Here is an 18,774-nt window from a genome sequence, read left to right as displayed (position 1 = left end):
GTCATGAAACAATGTCGTCACCCATGTTCTTTGAAGTTCTTCGATGTGTCCAATATATAACTACAAAGTTAATATCTAAATTTTAACCGAAAAATATTTAAAAATTTGCATATAAATTGTTAAATTTTTTACATCACCATTCACCATAACCTTCTTTTATCTGATAATGGTCCGTTTTATTAACAATATTGTTATATCATTTGTAGCAGTGACAGAAGCCAAATTTAGACAAGTTAACCACTATGATTGGCGCAGAGTAGAACTTAGAATCCGAGTTATAGATACGTAACAAATACAATATAGATTAAGTTATATATTTATATTCAACATAAATCCCCTATTCCCTCTGCAGTAGAAGTCTGCAATTCATCGGATTCAATGGAAGAGTCACCAAATTCTTCTTTGTACATTTGTTCTATCATGGGCTTCCACAGACGGACTCTGGCATTTATGAACCAGTTAGAAACCTGAACCACAACCATTTCAAGATAATTCCTCATATCAGATTACAAAAATCAATCATCAACATAAAAATGGCACCTAAAATGGAGATTTCTAATGCTAAATCTATAGTTGCATAAATCCCATTTGAAAGTAAAGGAGTTCACCTGGTTCTTTGACAGGCCTGTTTGAGATGCCAACACAAGCTTTTCAGAATCATTAGGATACCTGGAAACAAGAATATAAACCATTCACAAATATTGTCACTGAAAATGTATGTCACTCAATATGCAATATTTAAGGTGTCGAGATGAGTACGGATGAAGGAAGTGTTCGAAAAGCCAAGCACGTAGAATCATCACAGAGTTCTCCGGCAATCCCCGAAGCAGCCTCCAACTCTGCGTGATTCCAAGCTGCTGCTGCAGTGTGGTTCTGTTATGTCTACTTTCTTGATCCAGCAGGCTCAGTTGACCTAATCTTGAACTGATTCTTGGCATGTCTGCTTCCATCTTTCGTTTCGTGGCACGGATTTGAGACAATATCGTGTTTCTTAGGATGCAGAAGTGTTTGGACATGGCTTGAAGAGCAAGAGCGGTGTAAGATTTTCCTGCTCCTACCCCTGCTATTGCCTCAAAACATGACACCAATTCCTCCATATGATTATAGTATTCCTCGTATCTTCTCTCCACCTTAAATTCATGGAAGAAGGGTAAGAAAATGGAGTGTGTATACTAGTCCCAAATGCTAGAGTAGAACATTTGTTCGCATTATGTTTTATTTCATATTTGAGACAAAATCAAGGCAAATAAAACAACTGATCTTAGAGGAAATGTAATTTCTTGAAAAGCTCTTGAACTGAAGTCATAACTAGAGCTTTGGCTCCTATATCCCGACATCAAGTTCAAATGAGACGAACCAAGCTCTGATTTGAGCAGATATCAGCAAAAATGACTGATCTTTTCAGCTTTGATTGAGAAGTCAGCTCTTTCTTGTCAAAGGAGAATAATCATGCAACTAATAATCATGAACATGGCACGTAGAAATGCTTAAAAGATTGGATTAACCTCTTGTTGGAATGCAAGAAGCTTTAGAAGATGAACACAAGATCCAGGCTTCTCAGAAAGTGCTTCATTGTACCCGAAAGGTGCACTTTTGCTGCGGCGGGATAATTTCTCCACATATTTCTTGTTGCTGATATCAATTTCCTTGCTTCCAATATTAACCATTTCTTCAAGGAGGGTCTGAGCTGGTTTCAAGTACTTTGAGCTTCCAATTGCAGCGGATGGGATAAAAGCACATCCAGTTCCAGGAAAACAATAATCACTTGTGGTTCTGTCGAGCCCGGGATTATTATAAATGATGTAACCAGGATCCATGACTGAGCCTAAAGAAAGTGAGAGCCTCTGAGCTTGGTGGGCTGCTGATGTTTCAAGAAGATTCATAGACCTTGTACCATGTCTTAAATCAGATTCATTTGATAGTTGTGGGGCATGGAAAAGGTCTACATATCTAGGCATTCTTTCACCAAGAGATTGAATGTTTGAAGGTAGAGAGTGAGACTGTGTTCCACAAGCAACAAAATGCTGGTTTTCAAACTGATTTTGATCTGCTATGGAGTTTGAAACTAAGAACTGATGTAGAATACTTGAATTTGAGTTTGAAGGCGAGTCTTCTGATACCATTTCCAAACTTTTGCAAGATTATGTGGTTTGATTTTTGTTGGGTTTGGGAAAAAGTATTGATCTTGATCAGAAAACTTGCACGAATATTAAAGCAGACATTCCTTTGGATATGATTTATGAAAGTGAAGAAACGGGCTGGCAAAATGTGAAGAACAAAAATACCTCTTTAATTAAGACTTTAGTTCATTCAATAGGAAAGCGATTATTCTTCTTTCTTTCTTTCTTTTTCTTCTTTTGTTTTCTGAAGTCAACAGTACACTATATCAGCAAGCTGTAAGCTATAAAAGCTTGATCAAAAGACCTCTGTCAGGACTTAATAAAAGAAGCATAACTTTTAGACATGTAAAAACTTGCGTGGGAAAAGTTCCAAAAAAATATTTTTTTTTTCTGTGTTTCACTGTTTCTCCTCGTTGGATGTGAAATTTTAGACTTTCGATCATCAAGTGAATTTTCATTAAAATGCGATGGTCTCACATTATCTAATGGTGGTGAGACATGATGAGAATCATTGGAGATGGAACATAGGCCAAAAACTGATCCCTTTGGGCTTTTCCTCCAATCTCTCAGCTTTAATGGCTGCTGTTACATTTCTTTGGGACACTCAAAAAGCACTGCCATAACCTAATCGTATCTATCATACGACAAATCACACAGAAGAAAACAGGCAATATGATAAAATAGTTTCTGCTTAGATAAAGTAGGTCGCGTTGGAATATTATTCTATACTATATCTGGAGTTTTACCGCCAGTGCTGTTATAGTCTTTGGATCACGCGGGCTTCAATATTTTGAAACTCTTACTTACTTATCTATCTAGATTTTGCAATTTCAGAACCATAATTAATAGGTATACAAAATTCGGAACTGAGCTTGGACTCCATGCACAGAATCGCGCTCCGCGTTCATCTATAAACCTTATTTAAGGACAACTAAGATCATTGGCGCTTAAAACTAATGAGGCTGATTAAAATTTAAAACCCTTCTTTATTTTGTTGTACTGATGAGATTGGTAATCCATTATTGGATAAAAAGGGTTGGATGGTTTTAGAACAATAATGGTTTCCATTTTTGTATCCTTGTCTGTACCATTGCCAGCCTCTGGCTTTGTTGTCTTGTTTCTTTATTAAATTCCGAGGCCCACTCACTGATTAAAGTGTCTGAACAATCTGAATGGCCTTGTGATTTTCAAAAGGAAAGTTCATAATCGCACAGCCACGATTCATTCTCCACCACAAGAATCAAGATTTCGGTGACAATCATGAGAAATTTTTTCAGAAGTAAAAGAGATCCTGTGGGGTTAGATTTCATATCCAATATATGAATGAGATCAGAAGCGTTAAAATCTTCACAAAAACTAAAAGAACTCATGTTATGTCAAATTTTCACATTCTGAATCAAAGAAAATTTTACTTTCTGCGGATACACCATCACTGCACACTGTGGTTCTATTAAGAAACTGCACAAGACATTTAACTGTTCATGACAATAATTATTACAGTTGACAAAGTTAAAAAGACACAATTTTGCAGCGGTCACTGACAATGTTAGAAATGGTCATCTCAATATTGAATGGAATGCATCTTTTATAATATATATTCTATTGTTCTTACTGCATACTCTGCAGTATACATGAATATGATGAACCAAATAAAAGCTGTGAATTATCGGAAAATGAAGCAATATACTCCACCCAGGCACTATTTTAGCTCATGAAAAGAAAGAAAAATATCACTTACTCTTTTTAATAGACGCCTTCCTCGCTTTCGGTTCCATATAATATACAAATATAGGTATAATATATGCTTTACAAACAATGTTGGTTGGACTTTACATGCTATACAATGGAGTATCTAGTATCAGCACAAGATACATACTTTATACGGGCCTTTTCTTTATTGTTTCACTCAAAATTATTTGAGAAGCCAAACATGATCTCTATATTTCCTGTATGTGTTCGCTGTCTTTGAACTCTAATCCACCTAAAAGGTATCATAATACAAAATCAGACAACTGGCCGTTCGGATTAACAAACCTGGGCTGATGATTTATGGTGTCCTCATCATAGTATTCCAATTTGTCCACTCCCATAGAAGAAGATTCAGCACCGTTGCCTTTCAATTTATTTTCAACCGATATTGGCTGAGAATCTCTCTGGCTACGAGTATACCCAAGAGCAAGTGACATTTGATTTCCCATTGAACCGTTCAAGATCATATCATTGTGTCTTGAAGTTGAATCTTGACTAATGTGTTGTTTCTGCAAATGAGTTAACCCATAATTAATCTCATTTTCTTGAAAAACTCCCGCCTCATAGCTCAACTCTGCACTAGAAAAAACGTTGTGCCTCGACTCAATGGAGTGCCCCCAGCGTTTGCCATCTGAAGCTGCCGATATTAAGCTTTCTTGCAGCCCTTCCTCTGTGCCTTTAAGTGCAGAGATCTCTCGAGTCAGCGGTGTATGTTCTGGTGAAGATTTGGGTTCAGTTTCTGCATCCCCAAACTCCTCCTTGTATATATCCTCGATCATGGGTTTCCAAAGCCGGACCCTAGCGTTGATAAACCAGTTTGCGACCTGATTTAAGAAACTTATGAAAACTGATACTTGATACAACACCGTGCATGCTAAGGCATTCATTAATCTTTAGACTATGGCACCGTTTTGCTGGCGTATGTGTATTTACCTGGCTTCTGGTTAATCCCGTCTGCCTCGCAAGAATGCTTTTCTCCGAGTCTTTCGGATAACTATGCAATGACCATCAAACATTAGAGTTAGGAGCAGCATCAGGGAGTCATTCCTAATGACAATATGAAGTAATAATAGGAGAAAAAACATACGGGTGAAGAAAATGCTCGAAAAGCCATGCACGAAGTACCGAAACAGCAGTTTCAGGCAAGCCTCTTTGTGGCCTCCACGGTTGTCTCATTATACCGAACTGCTGAACTATCTTTTGTTGCCTGAGTTTCTGGTCCACATAGCGTAGACGGGATAATACTCCTTGACCATGCAAATCAGCATCTTGCTCCCCCAAGTTATTTTGGGTATCTTGAATTTGTTTCTTGATTGCATCACGCAAGCTACGGAACTGTCTGGATATTGTTCGAAGGGCAAGAGCCGAGTATTGTTTGGCGACACCATGCCCAGCCACCATGTCAAATGATGAAACCACGGCTTGCATTTGATGGCTGTATTGTTTGTATCTTCTGTCAACCTACAAAACAAACAAATAACAAAGAAATTCGCAAACTAGTGTCGCTCATATGGAAAATTAGGAGCAAGAAAACAGCTTATACAAAACAAAATGAAGCCAAGGTGGATATAAAATTTAACTATAAGATGCTCCAGCACACATCACAACATAAACAACATAGATTATGGGCATACCTCTTCTAACATGGACACAAGTTTCGTCATCTTATTCTGCAGATTATGGCGTTCAGTGGGTGAAAGTGAAACATCAGGTGCATTTGTAGTTGATTCTTGAAATTCAGCAGAAGTTTCGCCCACTCTCGCACCTGTCTCTTTTGATCCATCTGGACCAAGTAAAGTTTTATTCTTTCCTTTTTCTGATGTTTCTAGAGCTGTATGAACATTCACCACTTCATCTAGCAAATCTTGAGCTGCCTTCAGATACTTGGAGTGGCACAATGTGCCCGAAGATTCTGATCTCTGATGTAGAAATGGCAAAGAAATTGTCTCCTTGGAGCTAATCAAGTTCTGAAAATTGTTCGTTTCGTATTTGACAGCATCTTGGTTCCCTCCCGACAAATCAAATGACAGGTATTCAACATTCTTAAGGTTGATTCTTTGAGAAATATGGTCCTCTGATTGCAAAACATGGGAACTTAACAAGGAACAGAGACTCGAGTTCGCATACTGATTCATATTCGAAGTCATCTGATCCAGTGACTGTTCCTGAGATCCCAAACTAAGACATAAGCCATGACTTGGTGATTTTTGTTTAGGACCGTGGCCGTGTTCTAGTTCTTCAGTAAATGCATGGGGATTTACCGTTACTGTCTCACAATCTGAAAATCGGCACATGAAATTCAGCTGTGTATCAACTTGCTGCACATCCGTCGGAAAACCCGTTGGAGGAATAATTGTCCTTTCACCACTGCTTCGTACATAATTGTTGTCAACATGGTCATGAGCCAATATAGAGCTAGCGGACAACAAATTCAGGTAGGATTCCGAAACAGACGGCTGGCTCGCATATCCTTTATTATCAGGAAGGCCGGATGAAGGATAAGAAATGAGCTTCTGACTTAGTGAATACGCGGTAGGTATTATATCTTCTTCATTGCTCGCATTTGAATAAAACGAAGCCATTGTTTTCTTCAAAAGTTTCTGGTGCCAGTTGATAAACACCGAACGGAATGCAAACCATCACAGCTGATCAAACAAACTATATAGAGGAAATTAATGTAAACCCCCCAAAGGAAAAAACATAAAAAAACAGTGGTAGCTGTAATAATGTCATATAACCTTTACCAGACAGTCAAAAACTGAAATTTGAAGGAAACAAGCTCAGAGAAGACATAAAAAGAACACAAACTACATTTAAAAGAAATAAATACAATATCTGAACTCAGTTTTCATATGAGAGGTACCTAAAACAACAAGAATTCATCTTTGTTTCATCGAATGTTAGATACCATGACGAATTCACTTTTAACATGCAATTCAGACAACCAACAATGACCCACATAAGAAAAAGCATCTAAAACACTGAATAGACTCAGATCATCGCAAACAAGAAAAAGAAAGAAGAAAAAGCCCAGATACAAAAAAAATACCTGAAAAAGAGTTCCCGTGCTTGGAACTTGAATTCGGAAGAAGGGAATTCCCAACAGAGCGATCGAGAAAAGAGCTCAAATTGGCTCAACAAAGGCGAAGTCTTCTCAACAAAAGGAGACAAAACTTGCACCAGTACAAAAACACCAACCCTCCTTATCATTGAAACAATGACACCAACCAAATAAAAATATTATCATTCAATAAACAGAAAAGATAACAATTATGACACTCCAACCCGACTATAAAATCCATATAAAAACAATATATTCCTTTTCAATTATGCCCCCTTTCTCACGTGGAGACAAGTTACCAGCCCAAGATTGCCTCGAAACTTTTTTCAGAAAATAATCAATCTTGTCAAAACTGCCAAAAGGGTTGGTCTGCAGTTGTTTGTAGATGCTGTTAGTCACACCATAGGCTGTTAGAGCTTAGAGTTTTAAAGGCATAACCACCTGTTGGTGGACCTAAAAATTGGTCTTAAATCTCCATTAGAAGCACAGGTTTTTCAATAGTTGGTAGAGTTGTGTATTTTATAACATGGGATTCGGTTGTAATTTGGTGTTAGAAACAGAACAGAACAGGTATACACGATGAATATTTTATTTTGTTTTTTTCATAAATTCTGTGTGACTTTTTTTTTTTTTTTTTTTCCTGCAATTACATTTTGTTAGTTATTTCCACTAAATATTTGGTGCAAGAAACGAACGTCACGCAAATGAAAACCGATCAGACAAGATTGGAGCTGCAATTTATTTTTATAATAATATGACAACAAATAAGTAGAAAAAATAAATTTTCTTTGCATAGGTGGCTGCCCAAGGAATATTCTTAACGCGTAGCCATGCATAAAAACATTGTCAATTGCTGAAGAATGTACGATACTACCAACACAATCTTCCGATGTTCTAAATTTTCAGTCACTTTCTGGTGCCACCCCAGACATATACAGACAACAAAAGCCAAATTTCCTACTATGTAATGGGTAACGTCGATTCAATGTCTCTATCGTCAAGAAAAATAATTGACAACACGAAACAACAAGATTTACCAGCTGTATAATGGATTAAATAAATGTGAGCCTTACATAAAAAAATTAGTGTTGATACTACAATACAATCCATAAGAAAACACCATGAAACTTGCATCAGTGTTGGCTGTTTAAAATGGTAAATATTCAAGATTCATCCCACTTAGCCATTAAAATGAATTTTCAAAAGCATAAAGCTCGAGGTATTAGACTATTAGTGACAGGTTGAATCAAAACTAAGCGAAAATGTATCTCTACTGGTGGATTTCGCAATGCCTTATAGAGGGAAGATCAGCAATCGACATCGTTAAATTGCTTTTGCTTTCTAAAACAGGCAATTTCTGTGTCTCTGTCTTCAGGTCCTAAACGGCCCAGAAACCAGGTCCACCATTTGGCAACTTTTGCGCCGAGGCAACAGGTCAAACAGCCATATACTCTGCTTAAAGTGCATCAAGGCAAATATATCAGTCCAAAACAAAGTTTTTGTTTTTGTTTTGCTTTCCAGTGAATGAAGGAAAAAAATGAAAGCGGAGAGACAAAGGAAAGATCATTTCCAAGTGGCAACTAATAATCTAGCTAGTTTGAAACTCACGTGTCTGAAAATATATCGAAGTCAATTTATATCATCTGAACCAAGTTGCTTCCCGAATTTCTCAAGCGCAAGGGAATATATTGTTTTCCTTTTCATTGATGTTTCTGAAGCCACCAACTTGACCGCCTGCATCATAAACTATACTATAATGAAACCAGTAATCACTATCATTCATAGTTGATAGATAGAGTAATTTACAAGGCAAGCATGTCCATACAATTGAATTGATTATGTCATTAATAGACAGGGTATGGTACTCCAACATGCCCCCATCAATTTGGTGAAACTTACAAGTTCAGACAAGGTGTTTAGTCTATCCGTCACCAAAAGAGCCATTTAAATGGAGCAAATATTGATCTCCATTAATAGTTTCGTACTAATTTCCAGTCTAAGGGATCACATGCAAAAGATATATAGAATCCCAATCCTTGATGAACACATAAGTATAAGAATTTGCCCCAAGATAGTGTTGTTACCGCAGAAAGACTGTGACCTTGGGAAATTAGTTCTCCCAACTCATTCTCTAGTTGAGACTCGGTGAGAACTTCGGCCTCTCTATTAGTATTTCCTTCAATCATCAGTGTAATTTCACCCTTCGGCTGGTGAGCTGAGAACACTTCTTTGGCTTCCTCAAGTGTTCCTCGCCAGAACTAATACACAGGATATATCTTCTTCATGGTAGTTAAAAAAAAACTTAAATTGCAAACAAAAACAAAAACAAGGTGCACACTGGAATTAATTCACAAAATACACCAAGTCGTAAAAAAACGATTGGTGGCTGGTGCAATAACATATTCGCAAATTAACAGTTGGAAATCATACCTCTTCATGCAGTTTGGTGATTTCCCGAGCGATGACACATTGCCTGTAAAAAAAATGCACGGTTCAATTTAAACAGGATCCCATAAATTGTATTTCTTTAGTTTCACATTTTATAATGGTTGAGTGAAGAATGCACAAGCACAGGTTTCATCATGTGCTGATAACAGTGCCAATAACAGCAGATGAATTGTTAAGACTTTCAAAATAGTGACACTTCCTAACCAAGAAAAGTTAGAGATAGTCCATTGAATGCCAAGGTACTAGTTTCAAAAAAAGCAAATGTATGTGCCCATAAATTATTAAAAAAACATCCCTCTCCTCTGTCAGTATTTACCTAGACAGACCAAATATTACAGAGGTCTCATCCAAAAACTGACAGAGCTTGTGAGGAGGAACAAAGAAGACTTGAGTGGCTGCACTATTTGCAGAGACCAACAGCCTCTCTCTTCTAGTCCCAGCATGTTTAGAGAGAAAGCCAACTGCACAACAATGCACACAATCAGTCATGATAATTGAGGAGTCAAAAAAGAACCATGGTTATCAAATATTACCGAATGTGAACTCATTCGTAGGTAAACCAGATGCCGAAAGAGCTGCCACTACTGCAGATGGTCCAGGAACTGGAATAACAGGTATATCTTTATCTACACACAGTTTGGCCTATATCCACATCCAAAAGGAACAAACATACATGAAGTCAATAAAAATAAATCAGGTTGGTGAGTTTTTAATCTTTGCTTTTTGCAGCACATGTAGGCATTCCAAAGGAAGATGATGAATAAACAGTTAGTTGTGCATGCATGTACATGTTCATGGATATGCGTACAAGCATGTCACACTTGAACAAGTGACTCACCAGCTCCATACCAGGATCGCTAATGCCTGGGGTTCCAGCATCACTAATCAGTGCCACAATTTCTCCATCTTGCAATCTCCTAAGAACTACTTGTTCTCGTTGAGATTCATTAAATTTGTGATAACTCAACTGAAAATCTAAATCATTGAATCAGAAAATATCTCATGTCTGCAAGTATAATAATTCATTTGAAAAGCAGAACCTAGCAGCTACTTACAAGTGGAGTTCTAATATTATAGTGATGGAGCAACTTTCCTGAATGCCTGGTATCTTCTGAGAGTATGACATGAGCAGATTTCAACACCCTTAGGGCTCTACAGGTAATGTAACAGAAATACTCAATTTCCCACACGAAAAAAATAATAAAAAATTCAAGAAACATACATTCAGAGCTGCCACAGTATATTAACTCAAAAATTTATCTACCTTAAAGTTATATCTTCAAGATTCCCAATTGGTGTTCCCACGAGATATAATCCTGGCTTCAAAGGACCCTTCAAAATGTTGAAAAGTAATTAAAAATGAAGCCTTTTCATAGAAGAAACAAAAATGCAATTATTTCAAATGGGTCCTTATTAGGGTTCCGAATAAATTACTTGTTTTGAGGGGAATTGCTCGTCGAGCTCGCAGTCAGAAGAGCCTTGATAGTTGCTTGAAGATAAAGAGAGTGCGGTAATAGTGGTGCGAGGAGGAGAATAAAAAGGAAATAGAGATGAATATGAAGGAAATAAAGAGACGGGGCGGCGAAGCCACGGCGGTCGTCGCCGTGAGACTGGTGGTAAAGGGTTAAAGAATGAAGTTGCGCCAAACTGGCAGCGGCGTAACAGCATACTTGGCTTTACCTGTCACACGAGCGAAAATGAATTTATCATATAATTAATCAATTCATAAAATTGGCGAAAATAATAATATTTATATTATCTATATAAACAACCCTCCATAGTCGTGGGATTATCAAATCGAACCAATTTTGTATGATATTGAATGGGATCGGTTTCAGATTTATCAAATTGGGAGTGTAACTCAATGTAAGACAGGATTAAGGTAATATTTGAACTATAAAGCATTTTCAAGTTTTTTTTAGCAAAATTTTCAAAATTTTGTCAAGAAAATGCTAAGAAGTGTTTAATACATGGTCTCCCAAACACTACTTAAGTTTGTATTGAAAAATGATTAACCAAATGTAGGCCAAATTGGAATAAACTTTTTACAATAATCATGTATATAAAGAGAACATATTTAGTATAGGGCTGGTGGTTCGAGACTCGTGTGGTTCAGTACAGGGCGTTTCTGCGTGTTTAATTCGTCATCCAGATTCGATGAAGGGAGCGGAGCTAATGGCCATTAAATATGAGATGTTTTTTTGCATGAGACACGACTTTATAAGTATTTGCATCTTCTCAGATTCATCTCAAGCTATTGATGTCATCACTGATCTGAATAAAAACTTGGGCCCTAATGGTATTCTGGCTTCGAAAATTCAAGATTTTGTAGGATCGAACATCTTCATTTCAATTCAACATATGAAAAAATCGGCGAATAGAGTCGCTCATTATTTAGCTCGAGAAGCTTTTAAGTTGTCATCATTAACAGACTGGTTGAGAGATAATTTACCTTTGTGGCTTCAAATATTGTAAACCAAAAATTTTTACATTAATGTTATGGTTTGTGTCTTCTAAAAAAAATGTGTGTATTTAGACTTTAACTAGTACTAATATCAGATTCAGACCGATTAGATTACAATAGTTTCGGATTTATCTTGAAGCAACTCAATCCGATTCATTATTGGCGTTGAATTCGATTCAATCTTAAACCAATAATATTGGTTCCGGATGAAACCCAACCGAATTCAGATAGGTTTCTGATTGATTCAATCGTTAACTTGTATAAACATTGCTTTGGGACAAAAATATCTCATATCTCCTTCGCTGCATTTTATTGAGCCCATTAAATTTTTGATTGGGCCCACACAGAGTACAACTTTAACGTTAAGTTATTATATGAAGCTTATTCCAGATATGAATTAATTCGTTTCTTGAATGAATTGGCTGTTGTCACAATGCTTTATGTTTGTCGAATAGAACATAACTGTTATCACTAAGCTTTGTGTTAATTAGTTTTGATAAAGAAAAGATTCAGTGTTTTCTCTCAGAACTTGTAAAGAGAAGTCAAGAACACACAATTGAACAGAATTGAACATCAATAAATACTAAGAAGATTCCAATATTACACGACAACAAGAGTACATCCATAGAATAACGACGACATATTGCGAGATTATTATTATAATTATGAAATCGAACTTATTAAAAGTGCCAACAAAGCCACATTTAACTCTAAAATAATATTTGCTGCAGCTCCCTCAAGCCGTAATGGTGGAGCCGTGCTTGTTAACTTTTGCTTGCAGCTCTTCCTTCTTTGCTCCCACGAGCCTATCAACTTCATTCCCTTCTTTGAAGAACAAAAAGGTCGGCATTGCCTGAACTTGGAATTCCTTTGCAACAGCCTGAACAAATTTGAACCAAATTAATTAGCTACCTAATCATGTTTGATGCTGATCTAATTCAAACCAAATTTACAATCAAACAAATTAAACCGAATTTGCTAAGCATATTATATTACCTCAAGTTCATCAACGTCAACCTTCAAGAACAAAACATGGGGTGTTTTCTTCGCAATCTCCGCCAAGATTGGGGCTATGAAACGGCACGGTCCGCACCATGAAGCTGTAAAATCTACGACCACCTGTGAATAAAACGAAGTTTGTTTCCGGCGTTAGAACTTGAAACAACCTCAATAGGATGTCAGTGCCAAAACTTAAACAACTAAAAAAAATGTTGTTGGTGTCTTATTTGTCTCAACATCGGTTGGCTAACTCATTTATATAGACAAAGGCAAAGCACCCTCGTGAGTTAGATTTTGGGATGAGTGTACAAGTCAATTTTTGACAAATGTAACAAGAATTTTCCAATATTAATTAATTAATACATGGATAAGCAAAAACCCAGACCAAATTATCGATCATCTTCGCATATAAGCAAAATCCCAAAAAAAAAACGTACGAGTTTTTTGCTATCGAGACCCTTCTGAAACTGATCCTTCCACTGCTGGACGGAGTGGCATCCGATGACTTGGCCCTCTAATTCCGAAGCCATTTCGCAGGTTGTTTTCTAAATAATCGTGAGCTCTTTTTCTTGAATGCTCTGAAAACTGGTTTGTAATTTGTATGAACAAGGAGATGTGGAAGTGTCCTTTATATAGGGGGAAACGAGGCGATGTGGATTGACCAAAAGTCAACTTATGTTAAAATTGATGACGACACCTCTGGGTTGCGTGACGTGTGGTGGGATGTAATCTTATCATTTCTAGGACATTCCTCGTGAACGGACTAGATTCACCCACACAACCTTCCGGAGCCGCACCCGTCTAATGATTACACGTGGCGTTGCCATCTATTGTCAATTTTATTTTTTAGTTTTATAATTTCATATTGTTTACCGTGAATTTCAAGTTTATAAAGCTTTATTATAAGTTTTAAGTTTTTACCATATTTTTGTCAAGTTTGTTACAGTATTTTATGTTGATTACGATGAATTTCAAGTTTATCGATAACAATCGATCATTTATAACTATCTAACTTCTAAATTTAAGGTTGTATTTTGAATGGATAAATGATCGACTTCAAGATCCCAATTAATTTGATTCAGTTTTTTCTATGGTCTCATGTAATCCAATCAGTTCTGGAAATTTGAAATTGTAAATATTGTGCTAACACGTCGGCCGGAATTTATTTTTGTTTTCACCCCTGTGAAATGAATAAAACCAAAGTTCCGTCTAAGTACAGCCGTTGACTTTTAATTAAAACAAATTATATTTATGTGTGTGAATGTTTTAATTAATTACAAGTATTTGAATTTTTCGATATGCAAAGCAACAGTATGATTCATATAATATATTTATCTCATTGTATAAAATAATTAATTGATACACATGCCTCTTATATAATTTTGGAATTCAGAATATTTGGTACAAACGTCTGTGTGCATTTTTTATGTATCTCACACAACTTCCTCTAAAGCGTTAATTAATATCTTTTCAATTCATTGTTAATTTGTCTTAAATTCAACTGGAAATTCAGTGCTATGAATAGTTCAAAATTTCGCTATTACACTTCGACATGTTTCGCGTTTTTAGAATTTTCATAAATATAACATTTGGTCATGATTATCTATACGTCTTATGTAGTATCAACTAGATGCACGATGTTTTCTCACGTTTTGCACAAGAAATGATTCCGTTTACATGTAGCACAAAAGTAGAAACTTTGCCGTAATGCAAAAATGTCTTCAGAATATTACATTTGCGGCTATAAAACGATCCATGTTGGGAAGTGAAGGTTGCAAGTGGTTGTCTATTCCAGCTATGGACGCTTTAATTCTTTGTTGCTTTCTGGCTTTAAAACTCCAGTTATTTGAAAGTCTAATTCCTTTAAATACACGTGGAATATTTAGGTGATAAAATAAAATACACAATTATATCGGCCAAATTATGTCAGAACCCCTGTAAAAATTTTAAAAAATACGAAAAACCCTGTGTGTAAATTAATTATATTTACAATTACGTGTTTGTAAAAATCAAGCATAAAACGTCTTTAAAATAAAGTAAATATATTTGAGTTCTTTTTTCCACTGGCGTTGAATATGCTTAACTTTTAAATAACGAGAATATTTTAACTTATTTAGATATTTAAGAGATTTTAAACTTTTTTGATGGGACGTAGTACAACTAGCCCCAATCATATCAAGTATAGTTGAAAATGTGTGAGATGAGCCCGTTCCTCCAAATAAACAGGTTGAATCAATGGTTTCGTAACCTGCTCAAATGGTGGGTCGAACCGCCTCATTCTACCGATTCACTTTGCTGGGATTTGTAGAGATGATATTCCAATATATATTAGGGGGGAAAAAACCCCCCCCCCCACATCTTTCATTTTGCCGACCATCTTTTTCATGACCTGTGAATGCTTTAATCATTTAACATCACTTTATTCTTTTTTATTTTTTTCACTAAATTTCTCGTTCGAATTTTCTTATTGTAGAGAATGTCAATAGAATATATTGGTGCTTTACTCGTACGGAGAATTAGGTAGTCTTTGCAATTTATAAAAATAAATGAGTATGAATTTTTTTAAAAAAATTAAAAATTCATAATCACTTATTTTTAAAAATTGCAAATACTACGCATTAAACGATTATTGCCTTCAAACTTAGGTCACGTAATTACCAATATAATAATGAGTTAATCGAGAAAATTCTAATCCCGATCAAGATTAAAAATTTTCAAGCTCGAACCTCATGAACTGATAGTAGTGGTTAGCAATTCAACTGGCAACTCGCAAGTTTAAAAATAATATGATACAAATTAAAGGATAACCACCACGACCACTATAGACTATAGTTATACATAATGTTATTACTGTACAAAATTAATTATCAATATTTATTTTCGCATAAGTTCGTAAATTATTATAATTATTATGAGCGTAAATATATTTATAATAGGACATTTCTTCATTTAATAAAAAATCCTGAAAACATTTTTTAAAATTTATTTTGGCGAATTAGGCTTCTCTAGTTATATTTTCGAACCATTTGTGCATGCAATCTTCCTCTTGAAATTACATTAATTTTTTTATAATGTCTATAATTCTTCCCCTACAATTGGCTCGAGTATTGATCTGGCCCATTAAAGTTGGCTGAGTAAGTTGAAGGTAAACAAGCCGATCTATGTTTTGGGCTCGCATTGTAAAGAATCACGGTGGGCCAATTAATTAAATTTGGGCTACTTATACGTGAAAAGAATATTGGTTAATTATATGTATATATATCTATACTATATTATCTATACTTATTATTATAATAATTCAACCCCTTAGACTAACCGATTTTGGTGTGTCAAATCATACCAATTTTTTTTTTATTTTATCCTTAAATTTAACACACATCTCTTTTATGTTAGACCTTAAATGACTAAATTATTCTCGTTTTTCTCTAACAGTCTTATCCATTTTTATCTTTATCTCTTTTTTTTTTCAAATTTCACTATTTATCAATTTCTATTAAATTATTTACAAAATTTTTTTACAATTTCTATCTAATTTATATATCAAATTATCAAGCACATAAAAATCATATGTTACAATCACTAATATATATTATATTGCATACACAAAATGTGTGTTAGTATATATTTAGATATTCAATCCTTGTCGTAAGATAATGGTGCATATTAGCTCAACATTTTTCGTTCTAATCACTTATCCCATGCACTCTTCCCCAAATAATCACACTGCTTTTGTATTATTTGCTTGGAAAACTGTAAATTTGGTCCTGTATTTTTGTTAATTTGTGATTTTGGTCCTCTATGTTTTCATATTTTAGTTTTAGTCTTGAATGTTCTGATTTTTTGCAATTCGGTCATTTTTATTCGAAAATGTTTACGTGACATTGCACACGTGACACGTCAGTTCCACATCAGCACTGAATTGGTGCCACGTCAGCGACACATCGGAAAAAGAACTAAAATTGTTCAAAAAAATAAAGATAGCGAACTAAAACTGAAATCTAAAAATATAAATGATTGAAATCGCAGAGTGACCAATATACAAGACTAAAAAACAATTTTCTCTATTTGCTCGATCACATTTTCATTCCTGAAATTAAAACTAATTCATATATAATAATTTAATAACAAGCAAGATCTTATGCGATTACTCTCAACAATAGATTAGCATGAAACGGTAGAGAATTCAAAATCGAACTTATCAACTGAAGTAAAAGCCCGTCAAACAATGACGAAATTAAGTGATGTCAACTCATTTTTCGTCCCGCTTCAATGTTCCAAAACATGACGCGTTTTTTAGTTTTTATACAAGATGATTGGTTGATCGTCTGAATTGATCTGATTATAACTTTTATCAGCAAAGATTATAATAAGCCGATCATTTTGTGTAAAACATGCTCATCAACAACAGATAGATCCAAATCCTCGTACTTTGTTTTAACTTTTAAGATCAAAGCTGCAAAAGACATAAGTGGCAATTATATATAAGATGTTTTTTTAATCACATTCCCATCCTTAGATTAATTGCAGCATAATTATTTATTCGAACAAACCAAAATGATGAGGCTGATCTTATATATATGCATGGTGATAAATTTGGATATAATTAATAACATTAATGGTTGTGTGTTGATCTTGGGAGCTAGATTATATAATATATGGTCAAGTACAAAGCATCTGGGAAAAACGGACACGATAAAACGAGTTTCTGTTGCCAAGTATCAATGGACGAACTTCACCCGGAGACACGTATTATAAACAAATTAAACACCCATTCTCCACTTTAAATATATCGTCTATAAATACTGAATTATTTTATATATCAGCTCCATATATCGGAAATCAGACCACAATTATTAACATTTCATTTTTCTTGCTTATCATGACATGCACAGAGAGTTATAAGTGATCGATCGATTCAATTAAAATCATGTTGTGTATGGGCCGGGAAGAGACGAGGAGGTTGGTGCGGAAGAGAGCAGCTCGGGCCAGTTCAAGAAAAGGGTGCATGAGAGGGAAAGGTGGGCCAGAAAATGCCTCCTGCACGTACAAAGGAGTGAGGCAGCGCACTTGGGGCAAATGGGTATCCGAGATACGCGAGCCCAACACCGGCCAAAGGGTCTGGCTCGGCACTTTCGACACCTCCCTTGATGCTGCTGTCGCCTACGATGCAGCCGCGCGTAAGCTTTATGGACCGGATGCTAAGGTCAACCTGCCCCATATGGCCCAAAAACAGGGCCCAGCTGCCAGCTCTCCCCGAACCCAAGCTTCAACCAATATTATTAAACAATCCATTGATATCCTGGATCCAGCTTGCTTTCCAATATGTAATGAGAATTGCGGGGAATTTGTGAGTACTGCGAGCGAGAATTTGACTGTGAATTTGCCGGAGGTTGATGATTCTTTGTTGTGGGCTGAGGCGGTAAAAGATACTTGTTTTAGCATTGTGGACGATGCTTGCAATTTGGACTCTGGAATTCATGATCATAGCGACGGTGTCCCTTTCCTCTGGACTTTTTAGAACTTGGAGAAACTAAACTTTTATTCCAAACGTGACATCTTCATTAATTATTCTATCCAATATTTTTAAATATATTTTTATGTACAAGGTCAAAATCATGTAAATCGGTTCCTATAGTGTATATTTATTTACATTAATAAAACTGTGTAATATTCTATTCGGGTGATGCTACGTGTATACGGCGCTTAAAATTACATAAATATTTTTAATGTATTTTAAAAATATTTTTTTTCAAATCAAGTGAATTGATAATTTTGTAATTTAACGTGTAGTGCGTAAACCCAATATGTAAATCAATGTATCCATGTAACATGTTCCTATTCTAGGAATGATTGCGATATTTGTGTGAATAGTAGCGAATTACTTAATTGTTGAGCCATGTAGTGTTTTCTTAGTAGTTAGTATTACGAAAAAT

At 35.6% G+C, this 18,774-nt stretch overlaps 5 protein-coding genes across 6 annotated transcripts; 1 reads left to right on the top strand and 4 right to left on the bottom strand.

Moving 5' to 3' along the window:
* Positions 1 to 323: 323 nt before the first annotated feature.
* LOC140864643 (BEL1-like homeodomain protein 11) lies at positions 324 to 2,325 on the bottom strand. The gene is made up of 4 exons (XM_073268929.1): positions 1,506 to 2,325; positions 760 to 1,130; positions 609 to 669; positions 324 to 467 (listed from the first exon to the last, which is right to left on the bottom strand). The coding sequence occupies exons 1-4, from the start codon at positions 2,121 to 2,123 to the stop codon at positions 324 to 326; spliced, it is 1,194 nt and encodes a 397-aa protein (XP_073125030.1). The 5' UTR covers positions 2,124 to 2,325.
* Positions 2,326 to 3,875: 1,550 nt separating this feature from the next.
* Positions 3,876 to 7,396, bottom strand: LOC140864642 (uncharacterized). The gene is made up of 5 exons (XM_073268928.1): positions 6,919 to 7,396; positions 5,504 to 6,527; positions 4,957 to 5,330; positions 4,803 to 4,863; positions 3,876 to 4,693 (listed from the first exon to the last, which is right to left on the bottom strand). Exons 2-5 carry the CDS (start codon positions 6,449 to 6,451, stop codon positions 4,112 to 4,114), a joined length of 1,965 nt encoding a protein of 654 aa, XP_073125029.1. The 5' UTR covers positions 6,452 to 6,527; positions 6,919 to 7,396; the 3' UTR covers positions 3,876 to 4,111.
* Positions 7,397 to 7,982: 586 nt separating this feature from the next.
* LOC140865835 (uncharacterized) lies at positions 7,983 to 11,052 on the bottom strand. Of its 2 annotated transcripts, none has more exons than XR_012144728.1 (10): positions 10,813 to 11,052; positions 10,643 to 10,710; positions 10,434 to 10,530; positions 10,217 to 10,345; positions 9,912 to 10,020; positions 9,695 to 9,839; positions 9,361 to 9,403; positions 9,032 to 9,188; positions 8,539 to 8,664; positions 7,983 to 8,382 (listed from the first exon to the last, which is right to left on the bottom strand). XR_012144728.1 is itself a non-coding variant. In XM_073270626.1 (10 exons), exons 1-9 carry the CDS (start codon positions 11,044 to 11,046, stop codon positions 8,560 to 8,562), a joined length of 1,104 nt encoding a protein of 367 aa, XP_073126727.1. In that variant the 5' UTR covers positions 11,047 to 11,052; the 3' UTR covers positions 7,983 to 8,382; positions 8,539 to 8,559. The 2 variants fall into 2 exon arrangements, 1 of the variants encoding a protein (XP_073126727.1); XM_073270626.1 differs by having other exon boundaries at positions 9,015 to 9,188.
* Positions 11,053 to 12,398: 1,346 nt separating this feature from the next.
* LOC140865317 (thioredoxin H-type 1-like) lies at positions 12,399 to 13,428 on the bottom strand. The gene is made up of 3 exons (XM_073269916.1): positions 13,279 to 13,428; positions 12,839 to 12,961; positions 12,399 to 12,722 (listed from the first exon to the last, which is right to left on the bottom strand). Exons 1-3 carry the CDS (start codon positions 13,369 to 13,371, stop codon positions 12,579 to 12,581), a joined length of 360 nt encoding a protein of 119 aa, XP_073126017.1. The 5' UTR covers positions 13,372 to 13,428; the 3' UTR covers positions 12,399 to 12,578.
* A 4,246-nt stretch (positions 13,429 to 17,674) lies between these two features.
* On the top strand, positions 17,675 to 18,518 carry LOC140867322 (dehydration-responsive element-binding protein 2D). Its single transcript, XM_073272399.1, has one exon. The coding sequence runs from the start codon at positions 17,769 to 17,771 to the stop codon at positions 18,357 to 18,359; it is 591 nt and encodes a 196-aa protein (XP_073128500.1). The 5' UTR covers positions 17,675 to 17,768; the 3' UTR covers positions 18,360 to 18,518.
* The last annotated feature ends 256 nt before the right edge of the window (positions 18,519 to 18,774 follow it).

Source organism: Henckelia pumila, chromosome 4 (genome assembly GCF_033568475.1).
Source record: "Henckelia pumila isolate YLH828 chromosome 4, ASM3356847v2, whole genome shotgun sequence".
NCBI classification, from domain to species: domain Eukaryota; kingdom Viridiplantae; phylum Streptophyta; class Magnoliopsida; order Lamiales; family Gesneriaceae; genus Henckelia; species Henckelia pumila.
Note: the sequence above shows the minus strand (reverse complement) of the source record. Positions and strands in the feature narration are given on the sequence as shown.

Excerpts from the sequence above, each read along its gene's own strand:
- LOC140864643 (XM_073268929.1), bottom strand. The coding sequence starts at position 2,123 with ATGGTATCAGAAGACTCGCCTTCAAACTCAAATTCAAGTATTCTACAT. Across the intron at positions 670-759 it reads TTCGAACACTTCCTTCATCC|GTATCCTAATGATTCTGAAA; the intron begins GTACTCATCTCG and ends TCTTGTTTCCAG. Across the intron at positions 468-608 it reads CAGGCCTGTCAAAGAACCAG|GTTTCTAACTGGTTCATAAA; the intron begins GTGAACTCCTTT and ends GTTGTGGTTCAG.
- LOC140864642 (XM_073268928.1), bottom strand. The coding sequence starts at position 6,451 with ATGGCTTCGTTTTATTCAAATGCGAGCAATGAAGAAGATATAATACCT. Across the intron at positions 4,864-4,956 it reads TTCGAGCATTTTCTTCACCC|TTATCCGAAAGACTCGGAGA; the intron begins GTATGTTTTTTC and ends GTCATTGCATAG. Across the intron at positions 4,694-4,802 it reads CGGGATTAACCAGAAGCCAG|GTCGCAAACTGGTTTATCAA; the intron begins GTAAATACACAT and ends TTCTTAAATCAG.
- LOC140865835 (XM_073270626.1), bottom strand. The coding sequence starts at position 11,046 with ATGCTGTTACGCCGCTGCCAGTTTGGCGCAACTTCATTCTTTAACCCT. Across the intron at positions 10,021-10,216 it reads GCGATCCTGGTATGGAGCTG|GCCAAACTGTGTGTAGATAA; the intron begins GTGAGTCACTTG and ends ATGTGGATATAG. Across the intron at positions 8,665-9,014 it reads AAGGTCACAGTCTTTCTGCG|GCGGTCAAGTTGGTGGCTTC; the intron begins GTAACAACACTA and ends TTTATGATGCAG.
- LOC140865317 (XM_073269916.1), bottom strand. The coding sequence starts at position 13,371 with ATGGCTTCGGAATTAGAGGGCCAAGTCATCGGATGCCACTCCGTCCAG. Across the intron at positions 12,962-13,278 it reads GTCTCGATAGCAAAAAACTC|GTGGTCGTAGATTTTACAGC; the intron begins GTACGTTTTTTT and ends TTTTATTCACAG. Across the intron at positions 12,723-12,838 it reads TTGACGTTGATGAACTTGAG|GCTGTTGCAAAGGAATTCCA; the intron begins GTAATATAATAT and ends AAATTTGTTCAG.
- LOC140867322 (XM_073272399.1), top strand. The coding sequence starts at position 17,769 with ATGTTGTGTATGGGCCGGGAAGAGACGAGGAGGTTGGTGCGGAAGAGA.